The sequence below is a fragment of the Silurus meridionalis genome, chromosome 4 (assembly GCF_014805685.1).
Source record: "Silurus meridionalis isolate SWU-2019-XX chromosome 4, ASM1480568v1, whole genome shotgun sequence".
Lineage (NCBI taxonomy): Eukaryota > Metazoa > Chordata > Actinopteri > Siluriformes > Siluridae > Silurus > Silurus meridionalis.
The window spans coordinates 33,397,963-33,414,937 of record NC_060887.1 but is presented as its reverse complement, the minus strand read 5'-3'; the positions used below and the strand labels follow the sequence as shown (position 1 = coordinate 33,414,937).

General features: G+C 35.9%; 1 protein-coding gene across 1 annotated transcript; it reads left to right on the top strand.

The window, feature by feature from the left end:
• The first annotated feature begins 517 nt into the window (after positions 1-517).
• Positions 518-10,793, top strand: rmdn1 (regulator of microtubule dynamics 1). The gene is made up of 10 exons (XM_046847821.1): positions 518-726; positions 3,382-3,487; positions 3,600-3,687; positions 4,905-5,064; positions 5,156-5,245; positions 5,942-5,997; positions 6,098-6,185; positions 6,844-6,874; positions 6,997-7,130; positions 10,485-10,793. Exons 1-10 carry the CDS (start codon positions 634-636, stop codon positions 10,527-10,529), a joined length of 891 nt encoding a protein of 296 aa, XP_046703777.1. The 5' UTR covers positions 518-633; the 3' UTR covers positions 10,530-10,793.
• The last annotated feature ends 6,182 nt before the right edge of the window (positions 10,794-16,975 follow it).

The window sequence follows — 16,975 nt, the reverse complement described above, 5'->3', positions numbered from 1 at the left end:
TTTTCTTTCTTTCTGTATACTTTTTGGCCCTTCCTTTTTTTTTTTTTCTCACATTCTATTTTACCTGCTACGATTTCTAGTTTCTTTCCAATCCTTGTTTCATTCCTTCCCCATCTAGCCATCTATCCATCTATCTATCTATCTATCTCTTACCAGTAGGGGGCATCATAATGAAAAACTGTGATAAAACTGTAGATAGATAGATAGATAGATAGATAGATAGATAGATAGATAGATAGATAGATAGATAGATAGATAGATAGATAGATAGATAGATAGATATGATTCGCTGTGGCGACCCCTAATGGTAGAAGCCAAAAGAACAAGAAGTTAAATATATATATATCCCCTGCATCTTTTATTTCTCAGAATAAAAACTTATCACCAATAAAAAGATTTTCTACGGCTTTATTTTTGTATTTGTTGGATCATTTTCAATATAATACTTTTAAAACAACGACAAAACCTGGCTGAATTTATTTGAACTTTTATTTTAGAATGCTACTCCTACCGGAAGTGCTCTCCGGTAGACTGTAATAGAAGGAGGTTTTAAAGGGCAGTAAAGCGGGAAGAAGCCGCACTGCTCCCGGACTCTCTTTGGGACACTCTGTGGGACTCTGTGGGACTGAAGACATGGCCGCTGTCTCTCCGCTGCGGGGTTTCACACGTCTGGCGAGCGGAATAACACGGCGACACTGCGGCTTCTTCCGGAAGAGTGTGACCTCAGTAAGACTTTTAACTCAGAAACATCCGGACAGCTGGCTGAGCCTTTACAGTACACTCTATATAATCTTTATTTTATTTTATATATTTTTATTTATTTATTTTGTTTAGTTTATGCGTTTTATTATAATTTTTTATTTAATTTAGTTTAAATAAATTTTTATATAGCAAACCAAACAGCTTAGCAGGCTGATTCTTCTTCTTCTTCTTCTTCTTCTTCTTCCTTTTCTTCTTCTTCTTCTTCTTCTTTTCTTCTTCTTCTTCTTCCTGCTCATCTTCTTTCTTCTTCTTCTTCTTCTTCTTCTTCCTCATTTTTCTTCTTCTTCTTTTTCTTCTTCTTCCTCTTCTTCTTCTTGTTCCTCCTCTTCTTTTTTCTTCCTTTTCTTCTTTTTCTTCTTCTTCTTCCTCCTCTTCCTCCTCTTCTTCTTCTTCTTCTTCTTCTTCTTCTTCTTCTTCCTCTTCTTCTTCTTCTTCTTCTTCTTCTTCTTCTTCTTCATCTTCTTCCTCTTCTTTATCTTCTCTATTTATTTATAGCGCTTTTCCCAAAGCAGCATTATATATATATATATATATATAATGTGTGTGTGTGTGTGTTTATGTAAAGTTGTATTGTAAATTATTTATAATTATAATATATCTTGTATTATTTATGAGGTATAAAAAATAATAATGCCTAAAAAAAAAAAATTTCATTCATTCGAATACATTTGTTTAAAAAAAAGGGGGAAAAAGCAAATTAAAAACAAATTCAAGTTTTTACATAAAGGTTTTTCTTCTTAGTCTTCCTAAAACATCTAATCAACACATTTTAAAAGAAAGAAAGAAATGTTCTATCACTCAGTCATTTTTATTTCTTTTTTTACTCCCCTTTTTATTAACCATTTTCTTATTTATTAAAAAAAGAATTTAAGGTTTTGGTATAAAGCGTGTCTATTGCCGAACATTACCATTCATGAGCAATTTTTATTTTATTTATTTATTCTTTTTTTTTTTTTTTCACATTTTGAGATCATTTACAAATAAACCAGGTTTTCACATAAACGTCTAAATGTTCTACCTGATTACTGAACATAATAAATAAAAATATGAATATTCTGGATTTTGTGTTAAACATTAGGCATTTCAGGGTTCATTCTTAAACACAAAAAGTCCAGAATTCTGCGTTATTGATGTTAAAATATCTCAACTGGTTGCTGGAAATTTTATCAGCAACTTCTGGATGTTGATTTGTAAAACATTAGGTATTTTAGTGTATGTTATATGTTCAAAACTAGTTGATTAAAAAATGTTACTTCATAAATAAGTTCTAGATTTAGTTTAGTATTAAACATGAGGTTTTCTAGTTTACAGGACATTGTAACATTTCCCAACTCATGACTTCTTGGATTCTTCAGGCAGGAAACACAAATTATTCAAAACTAGTCGTAACTAGTCCAACATCCCTTCAATTACTACTTAGCATGCAGCCCCTGCCGAAAGTACTGGGACGGCAATGCTGATTGTGTTCACTGAAGACATCTGTCATCTGTAATTTGCTTAACAGTATCTTTTCTTGCTCAGAAGTTAGAAAACCAATGGTTCCACAATGTTGAACACATCTAGCTGTAAATATCAGAAGCTTAAACATTGATCAATCATTTTGTGTCCATTTTCTGATCTCAAACCCAAAAGTGTTCAGTGTATAGAGAAAATAATATAATATAAGAACCTTGCTGGATCCCAAAAACTATGCACTGGCTTTTTGAACGTGATCGTTTCAGTATAACAAACAGAAAGTAAACTATGAAAACTATTTCATACATTTGACCTTTGCTCTATTTGCATTGAGTTCAAAACCTACCGTAATTCCTGGATTATTAAGCACACCCAAATATAAGCCGCACCCACTGAATTTGACAAAGATTTTTATTTTGAACATAAATACGCCGCATCTGTCTATAAGCCGCAGGGGCCAGTAGCCTACCAAGAATGTCTTTGTTTACTGTCTTCCTCCTTCCTTTCACAACAATATCTTTTGGCATCGTCGTGCGTTTAAAAATCACCATTGGTGGAAGCCATCATCCGTCTCTATAACAAATAATAAATTATTCAAAAAGAATGAACCGATTTTCATTATGCAATATTTTATTAAGGAAAAAAGTAAAACAAAACTCCAGCCAAGTCACACGTAATATACTCACAATCAGCTTAGATAACTCCTCTTTCAAATGGTCACTGACTCAATCCATGACGATGCTTGAGAACTGAAGCAATGCGTCATGATATCGGTTTATTATTCTTGAATAACCCTGTATAATATATTAATAAAATGATATTAGCTGGGGCCCCAGATTCCTAACAAGCTCTTCTATGACGGGAAATAATTCCACTCTCTTGTGATGTATATGTGAGTAATAAAAGCCTTTCCTATTATTATAAGATATAGACTCCTTTTCCTCTTCTTTCTTTCTTTCTTCTTTGAATTCAGCATTCTAAACAAGCTTTATGGTATTTTTTTTTTTTACAAGTACTTATTTCAAAAGTATCAGTATTCAAACCTATTCATAAATATAGTGAGTTGTGGTGAAAGACCCAAATCTTATTTTCTTGCTGTATGTTTGTATGATGTTGTTTGTAATTGATTGTTTGTATAATAGTTGTTTTCTAACCCAACATCAGACTCGGAACGCTGCCTTACTCATCGCTTTACCTCCATTATCTTATCTGGGATATAAAACACTGTGGAGAGCTTCTTGTGCAACTGCAGTGTTTGCACTTGACAAAGGTACCTGCTTTTCAAACAGTACACATAACCTAGGTGCAGAACATGTCAGGAGAAAGAAAATACAGGAAAATATCATTCACTCCAACTTCTCCTTTTTGTCTCTCTGTATAAGCTGAGGAAATTGTAGAACAAGCCGACTACTTGTACAGCTGTGGAGAAACAGAGAAACTTTACCAGCTGCTGCTGCAATATAAAGACAGGTAGGTAATCTGTTTTTCTCTTCTTCTCTGATAGGAACCAATTCAGACTTCCTAGTATCTTTCTGGAGTGTTACTCGCAGGCAATGTCCTTTAGTACCCTCAGAGCTGGCAGCAATGAAAAAAGCTGCTCAAACAAGCATTCAGTGCATGTGGTTATTTATTCAGGTTACTTATATAACACAATAGACAGACCCCTGATTGGGAATTATTCATGAAACCCGACTTCAAGATCTGGGAAAGTTTATGGACATCGATAAGCCGTTGTCGCATGCTTACAGCTTGTTGATCTTCTGGTCGAAAATGCAAAGTAATATCAAAAGTAATAACAAAAAAAAGGTTTTGCTAAAAAAATACATTTATGAGATGAATTTATTAAGACTTGAAGAAAGAGCGTGGGTTTGCGGCAGGGGTTGTAACCTGAGGGTCGCCACTAAAATTTATGTATTTTTGAATAATGATTAAAAGCCAAATATGATATTGAGATTTGTGGTGAGAGTAGGGAGCAGGTGGAGAAGAGCCTGAAGAGGTGGAGGTACGTGCTGGAGAGAAGGGGAATGAAAGTCAGTAGGAAAAAGACAGAGTACATGTGTGTGAATGAGAGGGAGGGCAGTGGAGTGGTGCAGTTGCAGGGAGAAGAGGTGGAGAAGGTGGAGGAGTTCAGGTACCTGGGGTCAACAGTGTAAAGTAAGAGTGCAGAGAAGTGAAGAAAAGAGTGCAGGCAGGGTGGAGTGGGAGAAGAGTGATAGCAGGAGTGATTTGTGATAAAAGAGTATCTGTGAGAGTGAAAAGGGAAGTTTCTAGGACTGTGGTGAGACCTGTGATGATGATGTAGAGTTTAGAGACAGTGGCATTGAGTAAAAGACAGGAGGTGGAGCAGGAGGTAGCAGAGCTGAAGATGTTGAGGTTTTTGTTTGGAGTGATGACGATGGACAGGATTAGAAATTAGTTTATTAGAGGGACAGTGCATGTAGGACGTTGTGGAGACAAGGTGAGGGAGGAGCGATTGAGATGATGTGCAGAGGAGGGACATGGGGTATATCAGTAGAAGAATTATTTTATATTTTTATATTTTTTAAATAATAAAGATTTTTACCCTTATTTTATATTTATAAATAAAATAAATTTTTCTATAAATCATTAATTGTAAGGTGTACAGACAGAATCGATGGTGTTTTCTGTTTGAGTGGGTTTATTTTTTTTGGATTTTCTGTTGTCAGTGATGATGCAGAGTTCCTGTGGAGACTGGCTCGATCTTCCCGGGACCTCGCTTTGCTGCCCAACATCGCTGCTGACCAAAAGAAAAAACTCATCTACGATGCATTCAACTACGCCAACAAAGCACTAGAGAAAAACGAAGCCTGCTTTGCTGCACATAAAGTACCTCATGTGCCTTTTTAGTGTTAGATTAATTTATTTTTACTTACATTGATTAATCTCTAACTTGTAAAAAAAATCTTTCTTTTTTAAGTGGTATGCTGTTTGCATAAGTGATTTAGGAGACTATGAAGGGATCAAAGTTAAAATAGGAAATTCCTTAATCATTAAGGAGCATTTGGAGGTAAGTTGTTCATGCTGTGCACAACAAATACACATTTTATTAATTACACACAACAAAAAAAATTTACTTTAATAAAACAAGCAAAAACAAGGAAAGTCTTCTCTCTCTCTCTCTCTCTCTCTCTCTCTCTCTCTATATATATATATATATATATATATATATATATATATAAAAACCTTAAAATAATATTTTCTTAAACACATTTGGTTACACACACCCTTAGTTTGTATGAAATAAGCTTTACCCAAAATGAAAAACCTCAGCCAGGACGTCATGGACACAAAAATGATTGTGTAACAAAATCTCTTTGAGTTTTAGAATATCGGGATTCAGGTCTTTTTCGATTTGAACCGTACTTAAAATTCTGTGAAAACCAGTACAAACCTAATAATACAAAGTATAAAATGTACATGGAAGAGGCTCCAGGATCCTTTACAACCCTGTAAATTCTCTAATTAAAGAGTTACAAAGTTAATATTTGGGCTAAAAGTAAGAAATTTTTTTTTGTGTGTGTGGAAAAAGCAGTATTCAACTAGAACTTTACTAACATTACAACCCCGGCAAACAATATCACTGTCGCGTTCAGATTTTTCATAAAGGGTGCCAATATTTTTGGGGGTTGGCTTTATGCAAAATTCAAATCATACATAAATTAGATTGATAATTTTATAAGGAATGTGTACATCATCTTTACAGAGAGCTCTTGAGCTAAATCCGAAGGATGCCACTTCTTTCCACATCCTGGGTCACTGGTAAGTGCAAGCTGCTGGATGAAGAAACCGAACTATTGTTTGAATACGGCGCAAATGAACGAGTCGGCCATTTGGTTAAAATTGTATTTCCGTTGCTCAGGTGTTTTGCCTTTGCTGAATTGCCGTGGTACCAGCGTAAAGTCGCAGCGGTTCTGTTCGCATCCCCGCCAACTTCTACTTACGAAGAGGTAAAATGGGAAGCAGAAATTTTTCGAGACACGTGCACAGTGTATCACATTTTAATATGGAAATTAAAATCTACCTAATGAAAATAGTTTAGAGAAAAAATTATTCTGACATTTTTAATCCACGGTTTGGGATTTACATTTTGGAACTGGATTCGACTTCTTGGCTGGTGGTTTAATTCTAATTCTTAGCGTTGAAGCACTACAGTAAAGCTAAATATATGTTTTTCTGTTGGAAGTCGAACCTCTGCAGCCAGTCTCAGGTGTATTGCAGACTGGAACAAATTTTGTGCAAAGCTTGCATTAATATTTTTTGACCACTTTGCCAGTCCTTGCTTAAGAAAATCATACATACAACTTGGCCCTACCACCACCATGCTTCACTGAATAAATAGTTTTTAGAGCAATGAACTTTGGGTTTCCACCATCTGTCCCAAAGATAAGATTTATTCTCATTGTGCCAGAGAACTTCTTCACTGAGTCTCTAGCATGACTTGACAAACTTCAAACTTCCACCCAGGTTTTTGAGATGTCCAGGGAACAGTTTCTCCCTGCTGAGCTGTGATTAATATGAAAACCTAAAGTAGTTTTGCTCCAAAGACGGGTGAATAATTATTACTCTAACTTTATTATTGTATGTTATGTATTTTTTAATTGCTAGGCATTGGCGTTTTTTCTGCGAGCTGAGGAAGGTACAGGACCGACATATTTTATTAACACTTACGACAATTTATACCCACATTAATACATTAATAATGATATTATAAAGCGTTACAGTAACCCCCTACCCCATCTTCTTCCCTTATTTTTTCAGTGGATCCAAACTTCTATAGCAAGAATCTTTTGATGCTTGGGAAGACATACATGATGCTCAAGAACCCGGAGAAGGCTCTTCTTTGGCTCAACAAAGCACGAGACTATCCTGTTGTTACAGAAGAGGACAAACAGGTAAGAGCACACACAGGGCAGTTTTGTTTTTGATGCCAATTGCCAAATCCGATTAGTCAGAAGGTTGCTCATTGATTTTCTATAACAGCAGCTCTGACTGTGGCTATTCTAAGGTTATGGTTTCTATTACAGCAACTCATTCACCTCAACACATGTAATAATCTAATGCTGGGGTGTTTCCTGTGAAGGGACAACTAATTAGCGTTTACAGAAGGTCTTCGTTAGAAACAGTTTTCCACCATGAACAGAGGTGTGAACATTTTATGGTTTCTTCAGAAGGATTGTTTACTTATTAACTGGTATGCAGTGTTTAAGGCATTGCGTTCAATAATTGATGAGAGGGATTTCTACATCTCACTGAAGTTTCACAACTAACTATACATTGTTAGAAAGCATGACATACTATTCATATCTTCGTCAAGTCAAGAAGCTTTTATCGTCATTTCAACCATAAATAGCAGATGCAGTACACAGCGAAATGTGACCACATTCCTCCAGAACCCTGTGCTACATAAAACAACATAACGGAAGACACAACGCTCAGGACTAGTGAGTGTCCTCGTCACATAAAGTGCACCGTGTGCAAACTGTGCAAGACAACACAAGACAGCGTAGGACAAATACACAAAACACAAAATAGCACCACCAGTAAACCTGCTGTATATTACACACTGCAGTGAACATTGTATTTAAACAAAATGTAACCAAAAGGGGTTGTGCAAAAACAGCATGTAAACAGTGTGTATAATAAAGTGATATAATATGGGTGGTGCTGAAGACATGGATGTGTGAAGTGAGTACGAGTGTGTGTTGAGTCCGGGTTGTACAGATCAGTCACACAGTTTAGTCACACTGTTGAGTGTGTGTGCGTGAGTGAGTTTTAGTTCAGTTCTGTGTATTGAGGATCCTGATGGCTTGAGGAAAGAAACTGTTGCACAGTCTGGATGTGATGGCCCGAATGCTTCGGAACCGTATCCCTGATGGCAGAAAGGGTGAAGAGTGTGTGTGACGGGTGTGTGAGGTCATCCACAATGCTGTTGGCTTTGCGGATGCAGCGTGTGGTGTAAATGTCCATGATAGAGGGGAGGGAGACTCCAATGATCTTCTCAGTTGTCCTCTCTATCCTCTGTAGAGTCTTGTGAGCCGAGACGGTGCAGTTCCCAAACCAGGTGATGCAGCTGCTCAGGATGCTCTCAATGGTCCCTCTGTAGAACGTGGTCAAGATGGGGGGAGGGAGATGAGATTTCCTCAGCGTTCTCAGGAAGTAGAGATGCTGCTAGGCTTTCTTGGTGATGGAGCTGGTGTTTAGCGACCAAGTGAAGTTCTCCACCAGATGAACACCAAGGAATTTGGTGCTCTTGATGATCTCCACGGAGGATCCATCGATGATCAGTGGAGAATGGTCACTCTGTAGTCTCCTGAAGTCAACAACTATCTCTTTAGTTTTGTAAACATTTAGAGACAGGTTGTTGGCTCCACACCAGGCTGTTAATTGGTGCACCCTCTCTGTATGCTGACTCATCGTTCTTGGTCGCGTCCTTCTTCTTCTTCTTCTTTCGGCTGCTCCCATTAGGCATCATCCGTCTCCATACCCCCCTGTCCTCTACATCTGCCTCTTTCAAACCAACTACCTGCATGTCTTCCCTCACCACATCCATAAACCTCCTCCTTGGTCTTTATCTTAAGTTTGTAATCTAGAGTACCAGTGTAGATTTAATCATTGCTAAAGACTCCAAGCACTATTGTGCGTCGCTCTGGACAAGGGCGTCTGATAAATGCCACAATTGTAAATGTCTTCCTCTTTTCCTCCTTCCTGGTGGCTTCATCCTCAGCATTCTTCTAACGATATACCCCATGTCCCTCCTCTGCACATGTCCAAACCATCTCAATCTCGCCTCCCTCACCTTGTCCCCAAAACCCAATAAATTAACATCTTACACTACTGAAAAAAAATGACCACTTGTTTTTGCTCGACATACTTCAAAGATCTAAATATACATATGCAACACTGTGCAAAGGTTTTAGGCATTTGTGAAGGTAAAGTGAGATAGAGAGAATAGATAAAATGATAGAATAAATTAATAAAATGGTAAGTAAATGAACAGAAGAGAAATCCAAATCAATTTAATATTTGGTACGATCACACTTTAACTGCAAAACAGTATCAATTTTTCTAGGTACAGTTTTTGAAAGAACTCAGCAGGTAGGTTGTTCCAAACATCTTGGAGAACTAACGAAAGGTCGTAGCCTGTGATGGATGGATTGATGGATTGATTGATTGATTGATGGATTGATTGATTGATTATCCCAATAGGAAATTTACAAGTGAAGTACGCATGATGTGTCTTTTATCTGTTGCATTAAGTTACCTTGGCAGACCACTGCACCTACAGTCCTCAACATCTTTGTGCTTTTTCAAAATGGCTTGAACAGCACATCCTTTGACCACAGTCTGCTTCTCAATCTTTGCCTGAGAGAGACCTTGCTAATGCAGTAGAACTACCCTGTCTTGTTGCTCTGCTCAGTCATTTCATTGTTTGACCTGAAACAGTCTTCCACAACCCTCACCTCAGTAGCAGAGTTTGGCTGTTCCTCACCCAGTTTTAAGCCACAGCTCAGTCAAAGCTGTTTTTGTTGCAGTTAATGACTGTGTTTCACCGTACATATGAAATTGATGATCATTAGCACCTGCTTGCTATCATTAGTTAATACACTTGACTCTGATCCTACAAAATCACTGACTTTTTATTACTAGTGTACAACGTGTGCAATGTAAGAATTGAAATCCAAAGTGTGGTCGCACCAAATATGGATTTGATTTGGATTTCTCGTTTGTTTAATTCGCTTTCCATTATTGTAATTGATACAAATAAATGAACACTTATTTTTGAAAGTATTCTCTCTCTAAGGCATTTATTCACAACTGCCTAAAACATTTGCATTTGTCTCTTGTGGAAAGAATTATTTGCTTCACTGTGAGAGCTTTTTAAATGCAAATCAAACACACAAAAGCATTCCAGATTGAGCTATTAGTACTCCACTACTTCTGATCCTCTTCTGTTCTAAGGAGCTCAGATATGCGTTCCTCAGCCATCTACCGGTCGATTATGATGCTGCAATACTTTAATTGCTTTCATTTTCTTGCTTTGGTGATAGTTTTCAGTAAGGATATTCAATAATTAGCCATAGAATAAGATTAATAAAACAGTGTAAGATGCTGTTAGTTGATTGTTTTTACTATAATGGCATGACACAATGTTTTCTTTTATTTTTTATTCTGTATTTGAATACTTCATCTGTTTAGTGTTTTTCCTCCCTCTTATATTCTTAATTAAATATTTTGGTTCCCTGCAGGTTCACAAAGAAGCGCAAGATTTGCTCAAGACTCTAAAAGGTTGATAGAAGGATCCATCTGTATCAACAACACATCTCCGTTGTTTGTTTCTGTTCTAATAATCTTAATAGGGAACATGTAACATTTTAAATATTGTTTTGGGTTTTAAATGAGCTTTTATTGTAGACCTATGGAAATACAAGTTTCAATGTTTTGAATTATACGGAGTGTAATGTGATCAATCTTGTCCATACCATTAGACACACTGGTTTATTTAAAAAAATATATTTTTCAGTTGTCTTCACTAAAATAAAAATGTTTCTCCTTTCCATAGACTGGAGTACATGCTTTTGTTTTTGTCCATTTGAATAACTTGAGCTAATTTACTCATTTTTGGACAGAATACCTTTTTAGGGCAATTATAATAATTGTTTATCCAAGGCACTTTTGGTCATATAGCTTAAAACACACAACTGTACACAAATTCCTTGCATGTTATAACATTACAGTTTACCATCCCTAAAACAAAGAGGCCCAAACATGGTCCAGCCTCAGAAACAGATGAAGACATGGTGTTGGAGTAGAAGAGCTTGAGTATTCTGTATCTTGACCACACCCTTATTGAACACCTTTGAGATGAATAGGAAGACTTGACTGTAACCCAGACCACCTCACATAACATCTGAGTCTGATTTCACTTTGATGCCTAATGAATTGCTTTAATACCCTTTTATACACATATACACTTTTTTTCCGAATTATATTTCTTTTAAAAGGAGCTGCATTCATTTCTTGTGATTATTTTTATTTTTTAAATATTAAACACTTGTTTGACTCTAGGTCCCAGTTAATGTAATTGTTGAGCTGTGTGTGAGTATTAAGGGGTTTAATAAAAAATATACAGACACTGCTGAAGAGCTCTTCACTAATACTCTTCTCTTTATTTATTTTTTGGTACCAACAATACCAAGAGGTCAACGCTATTTCACCTACAACTCAAATACAACTAAACTTTATTTTCTTTCTTCTTTATCTTCCCATCAAAGTAAAATTGTTTCAGAAAAACAAATATTTAATTTTAAATAAAAAACTGAATTTTCTTACATTTTGCTCAAATTAATATTGCAGCGTGATCTCCTAATGGAAAACATTAAAGAACATTTTTTACATTTTTGGAGACTGGAAAGTCTGTGGATGATGGAAAACCAGTTTGAAGTGAATGCCTCTCAATTAGAGATCTGCACAGGCTAAAACAAAAATAAACTGTACCCGAGAATAATTGCCTCAACTGGATCAATATACAAAATGATTTTTCATCATATGATCATATTTCATTTTTATTGAGTATACTGTTAAACTAGAAGACCAAACTTAAATTCATATTCTCACAACAAATATTTTTAAAAATACTTTATATCAGGATGTTCACCAGTCAGTTAACAAGGCACAAGAGCAGTGAATTTGAGCACACCTAAAGCAAAAGAATGACCAGTTATGAAATATTACTGGGTTAATAACAGGCACAACCTTATAAAATCCTCCTGAAACTAGAACTTCTTCATAACAGAGTTTACAAAAAGATTTGCATAAACAAATCCTGAACAGTACCAGTTGTGAAGGAAGTGAGGCTTTCTGTAACATCCTCCACTATTCATTTTTACTTGTATTTATTTATTTTGTTGGCTTTGTCTCATTAAAACAAAACTGAATATGGAGCTATTCATGAACTTTATGGTGGCAGACCTTTAAATCCAAAGAGGGAAATATCAAATTTTATATATACAGTATTGTTCAAAATAATAGCAGTACAATGTGACTAACCAGAATAATCCAGGTTTTTAGTATATTTTTTATTGCTACGTGGCAAACAAGTGACCAGTAGGTGCAGTAGATTCTCATTCTCATTCTATTCATGATATGCACGCTCTTAAGGCTGTGCAATTGGGCAATTAGTTGAAAGGGGTGTTTTAAAAAAAATAGCAGTGTATGCCGTTGACTGTACAAACTCAAAACTATTTTGTACAAACATTTTTGTTTATAGGATTTAGCAATCCTGTGAATCACTAAACTAATATTTAGTTGTATGACCACAGTTTTTTAAAACTGCTTCACATCTGTGTGGCATGAAGTCAACCAACTTGTGGCACCTCTCAGCTGTTATTCCACTCCATGATTCTTTAACAACATTCCACAATTCATTTACATTTCTTGGTTTTGCTTCAGAAACAGCATTTTTGATATCACCCCACAAGTTCTCGATTGGATTAAGGTCCGGGGATTGGGCTGGCCGCTCCATAACATTAATTTTGTTGGTTTGGAACCAAGACTTTGCTCGTTTACTAGTGTGTTTGGGGTTTGTAACCTCTTTTGCACATGCCTTTTTTTTTAACAGAGGGACTTTACGGGGGATTCTTGAAAATAGATTAGCTTCACACAGACGTCTTCTAACTGTCACAGTACTTACAGGTAACTCCAGACTGTCTTTGATCATCCTGGAGCTGATCATTGGCTGAGCCTTTGCCATTCTGCTTATTCTTCGATCTATTTTGATGGTTGTCTTCCGTTTTCTTCCACGTCTCTCTGGTTTTGCTCTCCATTTTAAGGCATTGGAGATCATTTTAGCTGAACAGCCTATAATTTTTTGCACCTCTTTATAGTTTTTCCCCTCTCCAATCAACTTTTTAATCAAAGTACGCTGTTCTTCTGAACAATGTCTTGAACGATGCATTTTCCTCAGGCTTTCAAATGCATGTTCAACAATTGCTGGCTTCATCCTTAAATAGGGGCCACCTGATTCACACCTGTTCTTTCACAAAATTGATGACCTCAGTGATTGAATGCCACACTGCTATTTTTTTGAACACACCCCTATTCAACTAATTGCCCAATTGCACAGCCTTATGAGCGTGCATATCATGAATGCTGGGTCTTGTTTGTTTTCTGAGAATCTACTGCACCCACTGGTCACTTGTTTGCCACGTAGCAATAAAAAATATACTAAAAACCTGGATTATTCTGGTTAGTCACATTGTACTGCTATTATTTTGAACAATACTGTATATATATATATATATATATATATATATATATATATAATATTATTATTAACATCAGGATAGCAAGTATTTCTGTGCATTTTGTGCAAAATATAAAGTATAATCAGGTGTTTCTGAATTAGGCCAAGCACAAATGACAAAATATGAAGCTTTGTCTAGTCTTATCAGCGTACAGTTTAAGTGACATCTCTACATCTCTGACAAGCAAGAAAATTCTTTCTGATATTCAACGTTGCTGTCAACTTGACCATGTTTTAAATCTAATTAGTACATCAGCTAATTGTTTTTCTTATTGATTTTCTCATGGGCACATGCACAGCTAAGTTTAATTGTGATCAATGTAATATATTATATTTTATAAAAAAAAGAAAAAATATTTATAATAATAATTAATAAAGAATATCAAACATATCCAGAAACAAAAACAACTATATTATATATAAATTAATTTGTATTTGATCACATAATAACCAACAAGAATCAACCCCTTCTATTAAAATCTCTCCACCACCATGGGAAAGACCAAAGAGCTTTTAAATGACGTCAGGGACGAGATTGTAAACCTGCACAAGGCTGGAATTGCACAATCAAAGGAAGCACCAAACTTCAGAGTCCCAAAAAATACGTCACCCTGTGTACATCGGGAGCTGTGCAACTGCTGCTCTTCTGACACCGTGCATTATCACATCTGCGATTTCATCATTGATAGCAAGTTAAAACGTGAAATTCTGCATGAAACTGGCATGACATGATTCTGCAAGAGTCATTCGATGTTTTGAGTCGCTTGAAAAAGTGGAAGCACATCACTGAAAGACGACAAGAGATCAGAAAGACCTTCAATTAGCTGAACCCCTGAAAATATTAAAACCATGTATCAAATTGTGCATGATGATGGTCAGATAACAATCCACAACATTGCTGCCATTGTCAGCGTGTCATACGACACAGTCTAAAGCGATCCTCATGTGTGATATGAACATACGCCGTGCTGTTGCCAAGTTCCTCCCCAGGCTGTTGATCTCCTTCAGTGTGATGTAAACCTTTGTGTATGAGTACGACTCTGAAGCGTATAAACAGTCTTCACGATAAAAAAAAAAGTCAGCCATCTCCACAACCGAAAAAAGCGAGGCAGATTTGCAGCTCGACCGAGTGCATGCTAATGCTAAATGTTTCGAGCATTGTGCATCGAGAATTCATTCCCAGGGATGCAAGTTCTACTGCCAGGTTTTAAGGGGTGTCTAAGGAGGACATTTGGAGACAGCTAGAACAGAGCTAGAACAGAGCTAGCCTCAAAACTTGATACCGTATGCTGTATTTCTGAATTGCATGCAAATGTCAGTAAACAATCCCCGATCAATTACCACTTATGGAACATCACTGAGAGAATAACAGTAAGGTGCAAACTTACAAAAAAAGTCTCCTGAGACCTTCTTCATAGTTCCCAAAATGTTTTGCACAAATTTGGACAAATAAATCATTTATACGAGTTGTGAAGAAAGAGAATGACTTCAACTGATTTCAGCAATGTCCTCCTTTCTTTCCTCTTTGTTTCATTGAAAAAATAGCTGACTAGACACATTTATTTACCTCAGGGAGCGGATGTGCGAAACAAATTGTTATTATTAACATTCAATTTTATGTAATTTCTTTTTTATGAAGTTACAAATTAAAAATCTTTTAATTACAATCCAAGAAAGGAAACATCCACAAGATTTTTTGAAGATCAATAAAATCTATGATATGGTTTTATATATAAACTGTTTCCAGTGTATTAGAAAATGTAACCTCACACTATGTACTACAAACCATGTAATACTGTGTAAACTTACTAATATATTAAATTATACTCAATACACTCCTGTGACAAAAAGCTGGTCAAGCACAAATTATGAAAAATGTAATAATCTTTCACTTATCTTAACATTAATATATTATCTATCAAGATCAATGAAATGTTAGACACAGAGAATTAGTTAGCTTGCCAGATGTTATCTAGTTTTAATTTTTTTTTACAGTGTGAAGCTGTGCACAAAAATGTTCACCCTCATTGCAGAACCCAATCTCACCCTGTGCTGAACCTTGCTCTACTAGATCATCTGCAATGTCAGAACAAGTTGGTCTAGTTTGTATCCTTATTGTTTAACTCATCGCTACTGAACGTTTGGAATTAACTGGAACAACAACTGAACCTCAAACCTCCTCACCGAAGCGCTTGTAGATGAATGATCGCAAAATCCTCATGGCCACACTCAAAAATTTAGCCTTTCCAAAAGAATGGCGTTAATTATTACAGCAAAGGAGAGTTCATCTGAAAAGAGATGTTCAGCAAGTACATGGAACCGAATATATCAACTTTGATACCTTTCTAGAACACAAGTTTTCAGGTTTTAATGTCTTGATTAATCTTCTATAAGCTGCTCTGACGATCAGAGGCCGTCAAATTACATTTTATACAGTATTAATACACTCACTCGACGCTTCTATGCTCAGAAAACAGGTTCCAATAATTATTTAACCGAAATGATAAATGGATTAAAATTTGTGCTGTTATTTCACAAAGAAAATAATTATTGCTATGGCGAAGTCTCCTGGAAGGAGACACTTATCATTTGTCAAGGAGTCTCCATTATCAGTGTTTTGAAAATGATCAGTAGTTTTTCCACCTCAGGAAAGTCTTCAGTTCTTAAATTCAAGCATTATCTGGGCAGCATGTACCTCTTTTATCAAAAGGTTATAAAAATAATTTTTAAAAAAAGCCCCGAAAGGGACTGTTTATCTGCTATATAACATGACTGCTGAATCTAAATTGTCTTGTACATAATGCAGGTCATTATTAAAGTACTTCAAGGCGGTTTGTGAGACACTCTGGACACGGGCGTCTCCCAAATACCATAAATGTACAGTAAAAAAAAAAAAAAAAAATTGCACTGGCAAATGATGTAATAACAGTAACTGTGCTTCATCATCATTGAAAACAGTGTTTTATTCCTGCCTTATATATTGTTTTTTGTTTAGTTGTTGATTCGCTCAGGAAACACAGTGCTTGCTGTTGTTTGTTTCTGTGATGTGCACATCTCATTTTACGATTACACAAAACAAATGAATAAACTGAACAGTGGTGAGGAACTTTTACTGTAATGAATGGATCATAACACAACAGTAGCAGCTTGCAGACAAACTCACTTATTGAAGTAGACAGATCATGTCCTGCTCTAGTAATGTGGCAGAAAGCACCAGAGGCAGATTTTGGTAAGTTTCACATTTCAAAAAAAAAAAAAAAAAAAATCATAATGTAAAAAAAAAAAAAAAAGGATAAATTTGAAAGCAGCGTTTAGAATTCAAGTCTCTGCCGTGAATTAATTCATGGGAAAGACAAACATATTAGACATCTAAACACCTGGGGGAAAGAAATGATGAATGACCATGAACTGCTAATAAATTAACAGGTGCCAAAA